The sequence below is a fragment of the Heterocephalus glaber genome, unplaced genomic scaffold (assembly GCF_053883595.1).
Source record: "Heterocephalus glaber isolate CG9 unplaced genomic scaffold, H.glaber_assembly_v1.0 deba00000071, whole genome shotgun sequence".
NCBI classification, from domain to species: Eukaryota; Metazoa; Chordata; class Mammalia; order Rodentia; family Bathyergidae; genus Heterocephalus; species Heterocephalus glaber.
In genome coordinates, this window is record NW_028258137.1 from 11672144 (window position 1) to 11692541 (window position 20398).

At 37.7% G+C, this 20398-nt stretch overlaps 1 protein-coding gene and 1 pseudogene across 6 annotated transcripts in view; one reads left to right on the plus strand and one right to left on the minus strand.

Annotated features, from left to right (window-relative positions):
* Positions 1-3499: 3499 nt before the first annotated feature.
* Zfp1 (ZFP1 zinc finger protein) overlaps positions 3500-20398 on the minus strand; it is a 49200-nt gene continuing 32301 nt past the window's right edge. For all 6 annotated transcript variants that reach the window (XM_004842841.4, XM_087204452.1, XM_087204460.1 and 3 more), the window contains 2 exons: positions 8415-8541; positions 3500-6532 (listed from right to left, as the gene is read on the minus strand). In XM_004842841.4, coding sequence (XP_004842898.1) covers positions 5454-6532; positions 8415-8541 — 1206 coding nt within the window. In that variant the 3' untranslated portion in view covers positions 3500-5453. The remainder of the gene's footprint in view (positions 6533-8414; positions 8542-20398) is intronic.
* Positions 9816-10729, plus strand: LOC106009254 (mitotic-spindle organizing protein 1 pseudogene; annotated as a pseudogene).

The window sequence follows — 20398 nt, forward strand, 5'->3', positions numbered from 1 at the left end:
CCTGGAATCTCAGTCCACTGGTAGTGGCTTAACAGTCTGGTGCTGTAGGAGCCTGCTCAGTGCTGTTTTACAGGAATGGGCTATTGTTGGGGTCCAAGGTTTACTGGTCTGCTGTTCACTTCCCTCTTTCCCCCAAGTGGAGGGTATCTCTCTCCACACTGTGGTGCATGGGGTTGAAGGAGGGCCATAGTGTAAAATTGCCATTTCTACCCCCTTCAATGTGTCTTTTATTTCTTGGTTATACTATATACAATTACTGTAATCTCTTACCTGGTTTCCTTAATTCTTGTGAAAGGTATTTTCATGAGAGGAGAGTTGTCTAAACTGATTTTCTGGTAGAGGGTAATGGGTGAGTGCTTCAAAGTCCTATTCCATCCACCTTGCTGATGTCCCTTCCTCTGAATTTTTTTCCTCTCCAAGTTCTGACTCTTCTCTCAACCATCTTAAATCTCAGTTTATCATGTATTCTTGTGCATTTTACACTAGACTAAATCCAACACTCCTGAATGTGGCTGAAGAAAAACATACAATACTGATGACTGATATGACATTAAACGTATGATCACTAGCCTCTAGTGGGTCATCAGTGCATCCTTACTCAGTTCATTCACCACCTCCCCCAACATCACCCTCAGCTGGTGGCCTTGTTTCCTGTTTAACGGAGCAAATGAAAGCAATGAAGATATAGTATTCACAAGTTCCAACATCACCTCTGCCTTATTCCTAGTTGATTCTCCAATGTCTGAACTCTTCACTAGCACACTGGATCCAATCTCTTCTTGCTTGCTCAGACTGCTCTACGCTGGTCTCCTCTTTCCTGCTGCAGCATCAAGTTCTCTATTGGTCATTCCTATGAATTCATAAACACTCTACAATTTCTAACATCATACAAAACCCTTCTGAGCCCACAACCTGATTTATTTTATTGAGAGTTGCTATTAGTTCAGGCTGTCTTTGAACTCATGATCCATTTGCCCTAGCCTCCCAAGTACTGAGATAACAGGGGTACACTACTACATCTGGGTCTTCAGCCTGCATCACTTCAGCTACCTATTTCTGTTAGGAGACAATTTTCTCGGGGTTTACTATGTATCTGCCTGTCTTAAAAAGTATAGGCACTAAACAAACAAACAAAAAAAGGACAGGCACTGATAGCCTTTGTTCCAAGCTATGTTTTCAGGGTATGTGAATAATAAATAGTCCTAAAAGATAGACAGCTCTGATTCAGGTTCCCTGGGACTGGGGATTTGGCTCAGTGGGGCCACACTTGACTCGCATGCTCAAGGTCCTGAGTTCAATCCCCAGTACAGAAAAAAAAGAGGAAAAAAAAAAGATTCAAGTTCCCTAAACCTGAAGTTCTTCTCCTGTAAAAGAACCCATTGTATATGCTAGTATCACATGGCCCCTATCACATCACCCTGTGGGAAATAGCACAAGAAAATGATACCTTGGCTATAACTATGAGCAGTAACTATCACAGACATTTCTTTCTTATTTTAGGTACAGGGATCGAACTCGGGTCCTTGCGCTTGTGCATTTCTTTTCCTTTTTTTTTTTCTTCTGGTACCAGGGATTGAATTCAGGCCCTTGCACTTGCAAGGCAGGCAGTGGCACCACTCACAGGCATTTCTTAAGGGCAATAAAATGTGTCTTCAGACTGATCCATGAAAGTGTACCAGATTAACTTGTTACCATGTAAGTAGGATAAAATCTCAGATCCTTTTGTCTGACACTTTGCTTATCTACACTTTCCATTTGTAATCTGATCTTGAATCCGCCTACATTTTCTTAGACCATTTCTTTGAAACTGTTCTTATCAAAGTGACCTTACTAATGGTCATTCTCAGCACATACCCAAATATCAGTATTAGATACTGTGATCACTGTGTCTAACTACACATACCCTTTTCACTTGGGTTCCAGAACCACCCTCTCCTGGTTGCTCCTTCTTGGCCTCCTTTGCTGGTTCCTCCCCAGGCCTCCTAAATATTCAGGTGAATGTGTGAAATTCTTTATACAGTGAAACCTTGGATTGCAAGTAACTTGCTCTGCAAATGTTCTGCAAGACAAGCAAAAATTTCTATAAATTTTACTTGATAAATGAGCAATGTCTTGCAATATGAGTAGTATGCATGATGATAACTGAGCCAGTGGTCTCCCCGCCTCCCTCTCACTGCAGGATTGAGAGTGATTATTTCCCAACAGCAAGAGGTTATGAAGATCTTGTCTACAGAGAAGGAGGAGAAAAAAAAGTGGAAGAATCCCTCACTTCAAATGAGATTAGGAAGATATGTAAAATGTGAGAAACAGTGCAAAACTCTGTAGAAAAATATCATCTGAAGGTGGTGGTGTAGCAGTGTGAGCAATGAATCTGCTTGATGACAATGAAATGTCACATTTCAGCAAAATACTCAAAGGGAGGCAAAAGGAAGCATCATTGGATAGATTCGTTAAAATTACACAAAAAGGAAAAGATTCCATTGAGCCAATAGCTAGCAGTGATTCTGTAGGTGAGAGTGAAAGCTGTCCTACACACTAACCTCCTCTCTCATCTCCCTCACACCAGCTACGAAGGTTTTCAAAGGTAAGTGCAGGTTAATTTATTTTTCTTTATATTTTGTACTTTTTATTATTTTGTATTATACTATAACATTGTAATCATTTTATATGAATAAATTTGGATTGTGGAACAAATCTGTGTTTCCATTATTTTTATGAGGAAATCTGCACTGACATACAAGTGCTCTGGATTACAAGCATGTTTCTGGTACAAACTATGCTCACAAACCAAGATTTTACTGTACTTTTTTTCTAGGTAATTTCATCAAGTTTCATAGCTTAAAATACTATCTGTGCAAGAACACTAAAATTTACATTCTAAAATTGGGCTTAGAACCACCCTAACTCTAAATACATAAGGGACACAAGAACAAAAGCAGGTGCCTTGCAGATGACTGGTAGGGAAAGCCTCATTATGGCAAGGTTAAGAAGTTGTGATGATTAGTTGACAGTGTTGCATGCCCTCTGGATCTGCTCCACACCCTTTTTGTCCTTTTATCCCAGGAGTACTATATCACCTCTGGCGGGGTTCAGTCAACAGAAGCACCTGCAGGACACTGGTAACAGCAGAAAGGTGAGGCTTTTCTTTCCCATTCACCTCCTTGTTGCAGTTGTTTCTCCCACAGGAGCTGTGCCTCTGAAGGGTTATACCATCACTTAGCAGATCCTCTTTCAAGATTTTGGTTCTTCCAGGAGTTCCTTAAACACTGCTTCCCAGCTCTGTTCCTCAAGAGACAACAGGTTCTTGATGCTGCTTGACTCTGGATGTCTCACCATCCTTTGTCCCCTTAACCATTTCCTCATCTCTTCTTTCACAAGGGTTATGTGGCTAGTTCGGTTTCTTGCTGGAACCTTCAACTGTGCAACTGATTAGTTCCAGAGGGTACAATGGAAGGAATTTTATTCTCTAGGCCCATAAAATCACATACACACACACACAAAGGTTCTAAGTCTTTATTTTACAAAAATTGGTATATTCACTCTTTTTCACTAGACCTAGAAGAGTTTGTGCCTACACATTCCTTTCTATGGAAAACCATACAGCCATGGTATACTTTTATCACAATTTATTCAATCATTCCCTTACTGGTAGTCATTCTTTTTTTTTTTTTTCCTTTTGCGGTCCTTACCAAAAAAATACAATATACATAGATAATAATAAAATCTTAAGTACTGACACTTTATGTTTTTTTACAAGTAGATTCCCAGGAATCAGATTCCCAGGCTAAAGAGTATACATATTTTTAATGTAAAAAGGAGGCTGTTACCATTTACATTTCCAACAGCAGTGTTAAAAGTTACTTTCCCCACCTCTGCTTTGTCATTAGTAGATAAGATCATAACTTAGAAAGACAAAGATTTACTGGGCTGTGGTATATTTTTCCAAAGTTATTCACAATCATATAGAGTCACAGCACATCAGAGATCTTCAAAAGTAATAAAAACCAGTTTTGCTTTCCATTTATAATTCCATTGCATGATTTGTGATTAAGAGGGAAAGGTTGAACTTGTGAATTTGAAAGCAAGCTAAAATGGCACATTTCAGTTCTGCAAAAAGATAACTGTTACATTAATTATCAAACAACATATGAAGAGACCACTGAAGTCTAACATAAAAGTCTGAACATTGAAAGAAAAGGTAATTAACTTATGCTAACTCAGGTTGCAAAGGGAAAGTTTTAGATTGATGAAGATGAGACTCAAGGAAGTAATGATGCTTCCTTTAAACAGAATACTACAAAAATTCATCTCTAAAGTGAATTTTGTACATAGACACTTTAAAAAGCAAAACAGATAACTCTTTGTAGTTTTTTAAAAATAAATTATTTTTTCCTCTAAGGTCTCTGAAATGTAACTAGCATTTGTGAGGTACATAAGCATGACCTTTTGTAAGACAATTCATAAAGTATTAAGAGAGCAGAGAAACACACAAAAATACAGGTGGCTTCTAGGTTATACAATCTTTTGGAAATACACATGCATTTTTATGTCAATACTTCATGGAAAAATAAGAGCATGATGATGAGGATATTCTCTTTGCATGGCGTATTTTTATTCTGTAGTACATACTAAGTAATACAGTCACATCTGCCTCTTTTCACTGATCTCTTAGTTATCTAACACTTGCATATTTATATAAATTATTTTTCTAAAAAATATTCAAACCAAGAATCAGGTTAAGACTCCAACAATATTGTCTTCTCTTTAGCAAAGAGGCTCAGTAACAATGTCACACCAATTTATATATGCTAGCAAACAGTAGGAGAAAAAAAATTTGCTCCATGCTATTTTAAAATGTTATATATTTCATTTGGAACTCATACTGGGTTGGAAAGGTACTGAAACAAACGTGATGTTTACCACAGTATGGAAAATCTTGTCTGATATATTCTAATTATCACAGATTACAAGAATTTCAAACTCCCAATCACTGTTACATTCACATATACAGATTTAAAACATAATTTGTGTTTTGTAGCATACTTTCACATATAAATTCCTAGGGCACTGTCTATATATGCTTTATGCTGCTGCCCAGAATATTCAGTTCATTCAAGATTTTAAAAAGCTCATTGTGGGCTGGTGGTGTAGCTCAGTGGTAGAGCACTTGCCCAGCATAGGCAAGGGACTGGGTTCAATCCCTAGTGCTGCAAAAATAAAACAAAGCTCACTGTAATATAGCTAGAATGTCTATTTACAATTGGATATATTTTGATGTGTATACTTTACCTCAGTATCATATCTACCTTCTGGTATAATGTTGCTCTAACGCAATGCTATTTTTTTTCACATTTTTTACTTGAGAGATTGTATCCCGGTGTGAATTTCAATGCTTGTTTTTCCCTCACTGGAGGGATTCTAAGAGGTTTTCACACTACCACCTCGTGGCAGTCTCAAGGTCTGTCCCCTATATGAACTCTCTGATGGACACTGAGTCGGGACTTCCTGCTGAAGGCCTTTCCACATTCAGTACACTCATATGGTTTCTCTCCTGTATGGATTCTCAAATGTAATCGAAGAGTTGACCTCTGGCTGAAAGTTTTGCCGCATTCAGTACATTCATACGGTTTCTCTCCTGTATGAGTTCTCATATGTATGATGAGTTGTGAGTTCTGGATAAAAGACTTTCCACATTCACTACACTCATAGCGTTTCTCTCCTGTGTGAATTTTCTGATGTATAATGAGGTTTGATTTCTTAAAGAAGGTTTTTGCACATTCATTACACTCATAGGGTCGCTCTCCAGTATGAATTCTCTGGTGTGTAGTAAGTTCAAACTTCTGAGCAAATGTCTTTCCACAGTCACCGCACTCATAGGGCTTCTTCTCCATATGTGCTCTCTGGTGTACAATAAGATTTGACTGGTGAGTGAAAGCTTTTCCACACTCAGGACATTCAAAGGGTTTCTCTCCAGTGTGAATTCTCTGATGTTTGATGAGGTTTGCCTTATGGGAGAAAGTTTTCTTACATACATTACATTCATAGGGTTTTTCTCCAGTGTGTATTCTCTTATGACTGATGAGGAGTGACTTAAAGGGGAAGGCCTTGTCACAGTAATTACAAATAAAAGGTTGAATCAAGTTTTTAATTTTCTGATGTTTAAAAATGACTTCTTTATGGCTAAGGGCTTTCCCACTTTTATTATATTCAGAGTATTCCGCTCCAAGATGGGTTTTCTCTTGTTTCAGATATAGGAGTGGTTTTCCAAATCCAGTGCATTCATCACCTTTCTTTGTTGCATAGCTATTATTATTAAGTAAGTCTGAATTATACTTCAAAGTTTTTTCATATAAATCATATTTATAGGGCACTTGTCTTAAAGAAACAAATTCTGTGTTCAGATTAAATGTTTTTCCAAAGAGATTACCTCTCTCCTCAAATGGGGTTTGGTTCTTAAGGACCGTAAACTGCCTTGCTTGCTCATCTGGATTTCTGTGCTCCCTTTCCATCTGGTCATCAGCCTTCCACACTTCTAGGATAGAGCATAATGAAATGCATGTTGTTAATCCTTTTTCAAGAATGTGACAGAATGGGAAATCTCCACAAACATTCTATACTTGAGCTGACTCTTTAGTCTGGGAGCAAGTCACCCAGTATTAAAAAATCCCAGGAGCAAACTTTTCTAATTTCTTAAATTTTGAATGAAAAAGACAAAAATACAAGCTTTTAACAAAAAAATAGAAACTGATACAAATAGCATTGCTAGATAACAAAATGACCTTAAAGTGGAGAGAAAAGTGAAATAAAAACAAAATCACCAAAAAGGGCACAAATGAGAAGGCTAGCAATTCCAAGGGTGAAGGAGATTCACAATGTCTTAAAAGACACAGAGCGGTTATACAGAGAACAAGAAAGTAAGCAGACAAAGTTGTTAAGTGGAAACACCTAGGCCAGTGATGGCAAACCTTTTAGAGCTTTCAATGATACAAACAGCCCACTGTGGCACATGTGCCATAGGTTCTCCACCACTGACCTAGGCAGATCAGAGGTTAATAACTAATACTTTGACTCTAGTCTACTGTGGTAGGACCAGTTTCATCCAAAGCAGAGAAACTTCTTAATCAGCATTTCTCATAAGCTTGCAGGGACAATCTAAATTCTCTTTTGTAAATGAATGGCAAGATCCAGAAATTCATATATTATGTTGGAAATGTAAAATAAATCCAAACCTTACAACAGAAGCACTGCACTCCACTCGCTGCTGCTAGGTTTACTGGTTTTCTAATGCAGTTGTTAGAGAGTGACTTTTTATTTATTAACATATATATGTATTCATATGTATATATGAAAAAAATATGATTTTAAAAAAATTTTTATTGTATAGGAGATTGAACTCCAAGAGCACTGAGCTACATCTCCAGCTCTTTCTAAATTTTACTTTGAGAAAGAATCTTTTTTGGGGGGGGGGGGGTACCAGAGATCAGACTCGGGACCTTGCACTTGTGAGGCAGGCGGTGGAACCAGTGAGCTAAATCCCCCACCTTGAGAAAGAATCTTGCTGAGTTCCCAAGTTGGCCTTGAACTTGTGATTCTTCCACCTCAGTATCCAGAATAGGATTACAAGTGTGTACCACTGAGCCCGGCTCATCATCATATTGTTTTTCTCCTTTTAATATGTCTCTGCTTCTATCTGAAGAGAACTTAAGGATAAAATTACCCAGTATTTAGTTTCCTCTTATATATTACTGGTTATTCCTAACTCTTGGGATCCTGCTGCCATTTCACCTGGGACAAAAATTCTACTCTTGTACTGAAATTATCTGCATTTTCCTCGAGGTCACTACACCAATTCCCAAAAGCTATAGTATGGAAATCAGCATTCTAGAAAAGTGAGAATACTAATTAAAAAGCAACTAATAACAACACCAAGTTTTAAGATGTATTAGGTGAGTATCTACAAACAGGGGAAAATTAAGTGGGGAGAGATGGGTATTTGGAGATGTGACTAAGATCAGAGGCAAATGTCATTTGTCCTCAGCCACCTCTAAATGTTTTGGGATTTGAAAAATAGGCTTCATGAAAAGTATTTCCAATGTACTGATTGCTCAGAATTGCTGGGATTGCTTTTACTGGTTTCTATACCATTTTCCTTCTTTTATATCTTCCCTAGGAACTTCTGAACTGACAATTCTAATTGTACCATCCATGACTCTTTTTGATAACTCCTAATTGCTTGGACTTTAGGAACCTTGAAAATCAAGAAGGTAGATTGCCAGAGGCTGTATTCAGCCCCAACACCTGAAAATGGAGGTCAACATCATTTAATAACACAGAAGCTCATAATTTTTGGTAACCAAGAAAGGATGCAACTGGTACTAGGCAAAGAGTGAGGTACACCCAAAAGCTGTTCTTACCCACTGAAAGTAGGTTGCTGTAATTCTCCAGCATCACATCCATGTATAAAATCCTCTGAGAAGGGTCCAGCTGCTCCCACTCTTCCTGGGTGAAGTCCACAGTCACATCCGTGAATGAAACTGACACCTGAAATGGTACATTGTCAGTCATTATAAAATGATCAGCTTTTGGTGACATATAAAGAATATAAAAAGCTTAAATACATTTTGTATATATACTCTAAGTCATTCACCATGAACATTTACATGTAACACTGTTCATCTTGTTTGCTTTGTTTTGGTATATCTCCAAATATTTTTATAGTTAAGACATTCATTCAGATTTCTCTGTCTCTGGCACTGTTATTGATTGTATCTAAAATTAATAAAAGGGCTGGGGATTTAGCTCAGTGGTCCTGTGCCTACCTCACAAGCATAAGGTCCTGAGTTCGATCCGGGTACCAAATAAATAAAATTAATAAAACACTGTATTCTCAAGGCATATGCAGGGAGACATGTATACAAACATTCAGCATTTGATATTATACTGTAGTGTAGTGAAGCTCACATAAGTTATTTTTATGATACCAAACAATATTAAACAAGTTCAGAATATTTCAAGGCAGAAGATGCACTTTCAATTATAAAACAAATTATCAGACACAAGTAAGGCTCTCCCTAGCCCTTCCAAACCACAGAAACAATAGAAAAGATGATTAGTGAACTGGACGACATGGTAGTAAAAAAAAAAAATCTAGACAAACACAGAAGGAATAATTGATGGCAAATACATCGGAGCCTAAAAGACACATGGAACCAGTCAAAAGGCCTAATATAGAAGGGCAAATGCACAGAAGCAATATTTAAAGAGATAATGGCTGAGAATTTTTCAAAAGAGCTCATATCAGGCCACAGTTTCAATAAACACCACTAACCCCAAGTAGAATGCCTCCCCCAAAAAATCCATACTTAAGTACATCACAATAAAACTGCTAAGATCAGAAGTAGAAATATTACCTTCAAAGGCACAATAATAAAAGAGCTTATAAAAAAAAATGGAAGCCCAAAAATAATGGAGTATCTGTGAAATGCTGAAAATATTTAGAGTTGGTAAACTGTCTATAAAGGGTCTAACAGTAAATATATTAAAGTCTACAGCCTGTATGTAGTCTCTGCTGGAACTAATCAACTCTGCCACCCTAACATAAAAGCAGGTATGAATAATATGTAGACAAATGGCACAGGTGCTTGATTTATAGAGTGATACCTGAATTTCACATAATTTTCAAACCATAAAAAGGTTCTTTCATTCTGTTTTCCATTTAAAACTAAAAATCAGTCTTACCTTGTAGGCTATACAAAAACAAAGCAGCAGGCCATTTGGACAGTGGGCCATAGTCTGACAGTCCCTGATCTAGAGTGATGACGGGTACGCAATAAATGTCAGGTATATTATTACTACTAACACAGGCATATTCCAAAAGAAAATTAAACCTAGCAAGGATCAGCTGGATACAAAATTAGCAAGTAAATCAGTAAAATATATTACATAATAAGCTATAACTAATATTTGAGTGCCAACAACTTGATAGCATGCCAGGGAGAAAGTATGTTTCGGAGGAAAACATATTCTGATTAAACTTTGTTTAAAATACACATTTAAGGGCCGGGGATTTAGCTCAGTGGTTCTGCCACCTGTCCTGTAAGCGCAAGGACCCAAGTTCGATCCCCGGTACCGAAAGAAAAATAAATTTTAAAAAAATAATAAAATATACATTTAAGTAAGCACTGAAAAAGAATACAATAAATGTTTAAAAGATGAAAACAGTATTTTCACATTCTGGAAGACAGGGAAAGTAGATCAAGAAAATCAATACTTGGGGAGGAAGGAAGGCGTTCTATTTCCCGGTCAGGCCGGGCTCCCGCCTACCTCGGTGTGTGCCACGGCAAGCGGCAGTGGCACGGGGGCAGCGGGGCTCAACGCAGTGAGGGAGGTCATGGACGTTTTGCTTGAGATTAAAAAAATTCTGAATACTGGCTTAGATATGGAAACTCTGTCTATTTGTGTATGACTTTGTGAACAAGGCATTATTAACCCAGAAGCTTTATCATCGGTATTAAGGAGCTTCCAAGGCTACTGAAGCACTACAGGCTGCTGAAAATATGACAAGCTGACTTTCTGGAAAAATCTTGATGAGATATGTCAAGCTCTGCAAGAAGATTTGAAGACTGCATTATAGTCAAGAATGTACAGCAAAATTACTGCATGCAGCAGTATAGAAAAAATTTTCCTTTAAAAAAGAATTATAAAACCATAGCTTTATAAATCAATGGAAAGTGGCTTACAGAGAGAACTATCAGATGTGTTCACATCACATCTTACTCATTTTTTTTTTAATGGCTCTAATGCTTTGGCATTGCTGTGTTCATAGTTATGTATTCCTTATTTATAGCTCTGATAGCTTTAATGTTCTAAGCAGTCTGTCTGGCAGCCGTGCACATCTGCTGTGCCTGGTTGAAGTATAGTGGAACCCATCAGCAGGGATGTGCAGCAGTTATGACTTGTTGACATTCCCATTATAAACTTTAATTTTGAATTGTTTATGCATAACAACTGTGGATTTATGCTGTACTAGGCTGAAAGTTGACAGGATTTTAGCCAGCATTTGTGAATTTTGATTTAGATTTCTTATGTTTACCAGAACCTTGTTTTTAAAATAAGACCATAGAGAACACTTCTTGTAATCTGCTCTTTAACAAAGAACAGTCTTTGAAGAGTTTTGGGAAGTTAATAGTGTGAGCCAATCATTTTTGTATTGATTAAAAAATAAAACTTCTAGAAACTAAAATTTTAAAAGTACTGACAGTGCTTAGCATAGTATTATTTTTAGTTTAAATCATTTAAATCTAATAGGAATACTAACAATTATTTTTAAGTTTTATATCCTATAAAAGCCTACAAAATAATTTATACAATGAAATGTAGCCAACATGAAAAATTCCTTTTTACTTTTATTACATAAAAGTAACTGGAGGGCCAGGGATTTAGCTCAGTGGTTCCACCACCTGCCTTGCAAGTGCAAGGACCTGAGTTCGATCCCCAGTACCAAAAAAAAAAAGTAACTGGAATGCTTACCTAGTAATCTTGGGTGGTTATTTAATAAATCAGTAGGTAGGTGATATGTTTCAACAAATACTGTATTTTCTAAAGAAGTAAGGATTTGCAATAATTAAACAAAAACCAATTAAATGTGAATCAGGAATTGTAAGTATGGTTTTCTAAAATCATTGTCTTCATTTTTACCCTTGAAGTTTTAACTCATCAAAGACATAATTTGAGAATAAATTTTAGAAAATTTAGGATACAACTGGTCCTGTTCCTGTAACAGAATCTCAGTGAAAATTTTTTTGCAAAGTTAATAAGGATATAATCAGATTTTACTGTTTCTTAAATTTTAAGTTTTGTTAGATGCCATTTAAATGATGGTACAAGAATTTACTTTTCAGTAGCATTTCTTTTTATTCAGATACCTGAATGATTTTAATAGGATTTAGCAATATTTAAATAGCCAGCTTCTCTGACATTTAAAAAATAAATGTTGGCTTTTGGCTATTTCAATTTTTCAAATATATGGCATCTTTACCAATTAAACTGAAAAAGTCTTTTTGTAGAATGAGTTAAAAGACAGAACTTGTGATAAGCGTTTGACTGATAATAAACATGGCAAATACTGGCTGTTATTTATAAAATCAAAGAAAACATTTCTCTCAAACTCCAAATTTTGTGTATATTTTTGGGCCTTAAGAGTTGATGGTTTTATTTATGATTTTGTAGATTAAGTTATTTATGTATGAAACAAAGTAGGAAAATAAACTAAAAAAGGATTATGTTTACAGAGAGGACTTTCATGTGTCACATTTCTTAAATATAAACATATTTTTAATGGACACTTAATATTTGAGAAAGCAAACAAAATAACAAAATTGAAGTGTCACGTATGTGTCAGTGACAAAAATAAAGCTGTTTTGGTGATAAAAAAAAAAAAAGAAGAAGAAAATCAATAGTCATAGCCAAATGTTGTGGCATATACCTGTAATCCCAGCACTCCAAGAGGCTGGAGCAGGAGGACATCCAGTTTGAGCCCAGTCTGGGCAATTTGGCAAGATCCTGTTTCGAAAAAAAAAAAAAAAGGAGGGAGGGGGCAGAGGATGTAGTGAAGTGCAAAGGCCCTGGGGATGGGGGATGGGGGTTGGGGGTATAAATGTTTATTAAAAAAGACTTTCAGAGGTGTTTTTATTTTTTTGTTGCTGTTTTATTTTGGGTTTTTTCCAGTACCAGGGATCGAACTCAGGACCTTGTGCTTGTGAGGCAGGCACGGCGCCACTGAGCTAAATCCCCAGCCCTCAGAGGTTTGTTGTTTTTTAAAGCATACTTTTATAAGAGGCAAATTTAACACAAACCCTGAAAATAAAAGTTTAGCAGAATCACAAAAAAGTGTGTAACGTGACCTCAAAATTTTACATAATTGTATTAATGCACACAAAAATATTCTAGAAAAGAGGAATGATGTTATGGTTTATATCTAGATGTCTCCCTAAAGCCTCATGTGATCGAGGTGAGGCCTTTCAAAGGCAAATGAATTATGGGGCTATGACTGCCTTGATATTAGGAGGTGGGCTCTGGTCAGAAGAGATGGGTTCTGGAACACAGCCTTTGAAGGGTTTATCTTGGATCCACTCATTTGACTCTCCGATGCCTGGATGCCATGCCATAACCAGCTTTCCTTCTGCTATGCCTTTCTGCAATGCAGCCCTGCAGCACAGTCAACTGACTATGAGCTGAAACGTCTACAAACTGAGAATCAAAATAAACCTTTCTTCCTTTCCTTTGCTATGGTTGGATATTATGTCCCAACAACAAGGAAAGTAACTCAGACAAGTAGATACACTCACACAAAACTTATACTGGTACCTCTCAGGCAAAGAGTGCTTAATAAGGTAACATCAAATAAGAAAGAGCATGCAAGGGAGAGCAGATCCATCATGTAATGAGAAAGAAATTGAGTTCATGGATAAACTGTGTAATATTAAAGAAATTAAATACACATAATGTGTGGAAGTGACAGGCTTGTGGTGGCACACATCTGTGGTCCCAGCACTCTGAGAGGCTGAGGCAGGAAGATTGCCAAGTTTGAGCCCAGCCCCAACAACTTAGAAAAAATCCTATCTCAAAAAATAAAGGGACTGAGGATATAGTTCAGTGTGAAGGCCCTTGGTGCAATCCCCAATATTGCCTCAAAAAAGTGTGGAAGCAAATACGCCAAAATGTTAAGATACTGACCATTAAATGGTATAATACATTGATTATTAGGTTGAACCAATTTGAAACTGCTGACATTCAACTGTTCTGATATACAAAAATGGTAATGGTAATTTCATATAGTATGACCTCTATGCTTTTATTTGTATTTCTGTGCATTTTTTACACATCACAAAACAAAAAAACCCTTATAATCTACCAGGCAAAAAGGAAGAAAAATTGCCAGAAAATTTCAGAATACTGGGGAAAAAAAGAAACACATGAGTTTCAAGGCAGAACAGAAGAGGTCCCATTCTGATAAGGAGACAGAAGACCTTTACATTCCTGACTGCAACATTAGAAAGAAATGACCTCATAATCAGAGAGGCAGTCAACAATAAAACTTGACAATATATCAAACCACCACATGCAGACATTGGACTGTAACCACTGCAGGGCTGCAATCACTGAACAGGGCACATATGAACAAAGTCCCACACTCACATTGATGCTGAAAGCACTGGGGAAAAAAATTCTTTAAGAGCATTGTAAATATCAAGACACAGGAAAATAGAGTCAAGCAGAACTGATTATTACTACACAGAAAAAAGCTGGCATTTGGGCCTGCAAAGCAGTAGGTTTGGGAGCAGTGTGCTGCAGTTTGAATATTTTTGTTTCCTACAGAAATTTATGTTTATCTTAGTACTTGGGAGGCTGAGGTAGGATTGTAAATTCAAGGTCAGCCTGGAGTACATAGCAAGACTCTCTGTCTGTCATACACACACACACACACACACACACACAGATTCATCTTGAGTGCTAAGGATGTAGCTCAGTGATAGCGTGCTTGCCTAGCATGCACAAGGGCCTGGGAAGTTCATTCCCCAGGACTGCAAGAAAAAATAATTCATGTTGAAACTTAATCACTAATGTATGAGTAATGGGATGTGTGAACTCTGACAGGCAATATGGTCATGAGGGCTCCTCCCCTCAAAAAACAGGATTAGAGGGCTGGGGATTTAGCTCAGTGGTGCTGCCGCCTACCTTGAAAGCGCAAGGTCCCAAGTTCAATCCCCGGTACAAAAAGAAATAAAAAACAGGATTAGATACTCTTTTTTTTTTTCTTTTCTTTTTAAGGACATGGTCTTGCTATGTGATTCAGGCTACCTTGAGCTTACTATGTAGCCCAGGTTGGACTCATACTCGTGATCCTCCTGCCTCAGCCTCCTGAGTGCTAGGATTACAGGTGTGCACCATTATGCCTGGCAGGATTATGAACTCTTATGAAAGGGCTTGAGAGAGTGAGCTCATCCCCATTTTTGCCCTTCCTCTCTCTGCCACAAAAGAGCACAGTATTTAAATCACGATACACACATATACATATAGGTACTGAGGACTGAACCCAGCCCCTTCACACTGAGCTACATCCCCAACCCTTTAAAAAATTTTTTGAGGCAAATCTCCCTAAATTGCTCAGAATGGGCTAGAACTTGTGGTTTTTCCTGCCTCGGCCTCCAGAAGTACACCACCACATCCAGCTTTAAGTCATTGTTTTAGAGCTTTATTTACAATTCCCAGTAACCAAAAAAAAAAAAGAGCTTTATTTGTATGAGACAAGGAGTATGACCAGAGACAGAAACATTATAAAATGATAAAAGGGTAAATCAGCCAGAGTATCTAGAAAAATTATAAGTGTGCATGCAACCAATAAGCATGAGATATAATGGAAATATACAGTGAATATTTAAATTTTTAAAACTTACTACAGTAAAAGATATATTGCCATTAATTTCCCTCAAAATATTCCTTTTCACTTCAAACACACTTATCATTCTTGCCACTTTCTGAAGAAGTTCTGGAAGTCTTTCATGTTTTTACAAGGTGTGATTAAAAAACACATGGTGGGGCCAGGGGTTTAGCTCAGTGGCACTGCGTCTGCTTCGCAAGCGCAAGGTCCTGAGTTCAATCTCCGGTACCAAAAAAACCATGATGAATGCCAATTCTGAGTGTCATCCAATGGAAAGGCAGGCTTGTAAAAATATAACAGTGTGTCCTCATCCAATTTATTCATTGGATCTGGCATCCAGAGACTTCTGTCTTCCCCAAAGTCAAAATGACCATGAAAGGTAAACATTTTTTGAATCAATTCAGGACATCAAAGCATAACAATGCAACTAAAGAGGTCTTTCAGGACTGCCTCAGAAAGAGTCAAGAATGATGGGATAAGTATATTCAAAGCAAGTGGGAGTATTCTGAGGGAGATTAATGGCAATATATCTTTTGCTGTAATAAATTTAAAAACAATTAAGCTTGCATCATACTTTTTAAATTATACCTCATATATGCAATGAATAACACAGCTTCTAACTGCATTAAGCCAAAACTGACAGCACTAAAGAGAGGAAGGGGTAACCCTTCATTCACAAGAAGGTTCCAATCAAATATCAGAAGAGAATGAAGGCATTTTCAGGTATGCAAAGTCTAAAAAAAGTATCTCTCACAAACTCTTTTTCTCAAGAATATACTGCAGAATGCACTCAAATAAAACAATAATAATCCAAAAATGATAAGGCACAGGAAAGGGCAAACAAAAGATCAATACAAGAGAGCTAAAGGAAATCCCTAGGAAGAGTCTGAAAATGATGTAGAATGGCAGTGATTCTCTAATGACACCAAACTATGTCTAGTATAGACTGAAACAGTGTAATTCAAAAGCATGCATTTTGAGGGCTATCATTAACAAGATACCTTTTGCCTCTGTGCCACTACTTATTAACCTGAAGGCAGACAGCTTTAATGAGCCTGGCCCAGATTCTTATTCATACTTGGTTTGGTTGGTCTTGAACATGTGCTGATGGTATTTGTTTCTCTCCTCTATGCAGGCTGGCTTGGATCAGAAGAGGACACTCCTTTCATCTCACAGAAGTGTTGTGCTTTAATCTACTTTTTTTTTTTTTTTTTTGGTACCGGGGATCAAACTTGGGTCCTTGCGCTTATGAGGTAGGCACCGGAACCACTGAGCTAAATCCCCGGCCACCCCAATCTACTCTTGAGAGCTGGCAATTGAGCAGTGAGCCAAGAAGCAGAAAAGACAGAGCATCCCACTCCTCTAATGATCAGACATTCTATACTTGATACTTCTCATACTGTGACCCTGCCAGAGGGACCAATTGTGTTGAACCCTATGTTTCCTTCCTTATGTTTCTCATGACCTTGCCAATGACTTCCTCAAGTAAGACTTCTGGAAACTCAGGAGCGCTAGACAATGATTTCTTACTTGGCTCATCTTCTCCTGTGAGATTTTGTCCAGTAGTATAGTAGCAAAACTCCTAACACAACTAGATTTGTATTGCTACGTTTGCTTGGGAAGTGTTGCTCCCAGTAAGCAACTATCATTTTATACCAACAACAGAAACGCACACGCTCTCCCTTAAATTAATAGCTAATATAATTTGAAAAAAAGAGAATTATTTAAAAATCTCTAAGCCTTTTTTTTTTGGTACTGGGGATCGAACTCGGGACTGTGCGCTTGTGAGGCAGGTGGCAGAACCACTGAGCTAAATCCCTGGCCTAAAATCTCTAAGTCTTAATAAAAAGTCTATGGGTGCTATCTTAGTTACTTTTTCGTCACTGTGACACAACACCTAACACTTACAACTTAAAACGAGGAAAGGTTTATTTTGGCTCACTTTGTAGAGGTTTCCACCCATAATCAGCTGCCTCCAAGCTAGCACTTCATCATAGAAGATACAGATGGCAAATAAATATATGAAAAGATATATTATATTATATAATATATATCAACATTATATTTCATTATGGAATTGTAAAGTGAAACAAGATACCACAACACACCTGTTACAACAGCTAAATCCAAAATAATGACAACCCCAAATACTGGTTAAGATGTGGACTAACAGGAAAGCTTATTATTAGAATGCAAAATGGTATAACCACTTGGAAGATAGTTTGGCAGTGTCTAACAAAAGAAATCACATTCTTACCATATGGTCCAAACACGGTCCCTGGTATTTGCCCAAAAGAGACAAAAACTTACATTCACTCAAAAGCCTGCACATAATTTGTAAACAGCCATGATATCTTTCAACAGGTGAATGAACACATAAACTGTGTTTATCCATGCAACAGAGTATTATTCAGTGCTAAAAAGAAATATACTATCAAGCCAGGAATGCATGGGGAATTTTAAATGTGTATTTTTAAGTAAAGGAAACCAATCTGAAAAGCCTACTTACTCTATTCATCCAATTATTTTGATATTCTGGAAAAGGCTAAACTAAGGAGCCAAGACAATAAAAAGATCAGCAGGTGCTAGTGGTTTAGGAAGAAGAATGGAGGGATGAACAGGTGCATCATGGGGAAATTTGGAGGCATTGAAGCTATTCTGTGTGATACTATAATGGTGGACACGTTATATATTCACTAAAATCCATAGAATGTACAACTCTAATGTAAACTATGGTTTATTTATTTACTAAAGTACTGAGGATTAAAGGCAGAGCCTTCACACTGATCTACATACTCAGCCCAATTTTTTTTTTTTTTAGAGACAGGGTCTTCCTAAACTACCCAGGCTGGGCTTGAATTTGCAATCCACTTGACTCAGCCTCCCACAGTGCTGAGATTACAAGCATGTGCAACTCTGCAAGGCTTGAATTATGGATTTGAACTAAAATATCAACATAGGTTTATCAACTGTAATAAGTGTACCACATTAATGCAAGATGTTAGTAACAGGAGAAACAGGGGCCAGGGATTTAGCTCAGTGGTTCCAGCGCCTGCCTGGCAAGCGCAAGGTCCTGAGTTCGATCCCTGGTACCTAAAAAAAAAAAAAAAAAGTAACAGGAGAAACAGGAAGGGTAGAGGGGAATTGTGAGGGGGAATATGGGAACTCTCAGCATTTTCCATGCAACTTTTCTGTAAACCCAAAACTCCTTTAGAAAGTGAAGTATTATCAATTAAAAAAAAAAACCATAAACAGAACAGTCTGACTCACATGCTATCTTCTATTTATACTTGTGAAAATATGTACAAATAAACTCTGGAAAGCTATTCAGAAAAAACAATGACAATGGTACCTGTGGGAAATGGGGAAATTTAAATTCACATCCACATCTTTAATGAGTTCTCTGGCACCATGCTAATCTTGACTGGAAAAACCAAATACAATATCCTGCACTTACATTCAACAATGCAATATGAGGGCTGGGGATTTAGCTCAGTGGTTTTCCTGCCTGTGCAAGGACACGAGTTCGATCCTCGGTACCAAAAAAAGAAAAAATGCAATATGAAACGACCTTAGACAAACTGATAACCTGACTAATTTTGATTGCTCCTGGAGATGCTATCCAAAAACATCACCTTGTTCCAGCTTAGCTGTGCGCATGGGCAGAGCAGGCGTGGGCTGAGTGTGCCCTGCTAAGTCCAGCTTGCTCCACCCACTTGTGACCAGGAGACCAAGCTGGAGACCGAGCCACTACTTGGATCCACACTACAGAGGCACAGGGGGTCATAAAGGTCACTGTCCTGAGCTGCAGAAGTGAACAGAGAGAGGGCCTCTCTCAGGCTCCCTGATGAAAACTGAAGCCCACTGGAAAAGTGAAAAGAATCTCTGCAATAAAGGCACACCAGACCACCATGCTTGGTAAGTTGGAGGGATCTTCACCTCCCACTGGAACCTGGACTATCTTCAGGGGAAAGGCAGCTGGAACCTGCAATAGAACCTTGCACAGTTCAACGCTGGAGGTGGTCAGGGAGCTTAACTTGGGCCTTGCAACGAGAAATCTACCTAAATCTCATGTGTCTGTGACTGACTTACTGAGACTTGTTGACTTATAACTGCACACTACTGCCCACATTGTCTATTGTAACAGCAGAGACATACCCTGAAGGAGGCCCTTCATTTTCATCTTTTATTTGTTATTTTCAAAATTACCACTATTTTTTTGCTCTTATTTTTAATTTTTTTCTTCTTTGCTACTTTAAAAATTTTTATTTTTCTCTTTCTCCTTTCTTTTCTCTTTTCTTTCTCTCTCTCTCTGCCTCGCTCCCTTGCTGTTCCACATTGTTCTTTATCTCCCTTTGTGTTCCTGTTCTGCCCCTAGTTTGTATTTCTTCCTTATCTTTCTTTTCTTCTCTTTCCTTCTCTTGCCTGTGCCCTCTGGCCTCACTGATAACCTTCCCCTATCCTTCTACTTACCTATTCCTCCCTCCCCAAAGCCTTCTAACTCCCCATCCCAAAGGGTAAAGTTGTGATATTGAAGCGTTTATTCACTATAAACATGTTGGGTTGGTCCTTGATTTTGATTTAATTCACACAGTTAAAGGTGATAGATTAATAACTACCACAAATTGTCATTTTCTAAGAGGTACTTGATGCTACTGTGTTGCTGATTGTATCACTTGGGCTAAGGTGTTGTGATTGATCTAATCAGTTGTCCTTCCTGGTATAATTAAAGTGAGACAGCCTCAGAGCCATTAGAGACTCAAAACCTAAAGACCAGCTATATCTGGAAGACACCTCTGAGAAGCAATCATTCCATAAGTATTCTAAATACATCAACAAAGATACTTACAATAAGCAACTTCAAAGTATCAACCCAGGAAATAAACCAAGGACAGTACCAAAAGCAAACATGAGAAGTCATTTCAATAAGGCACAAACTCAGACTTCCACCCCACAAAA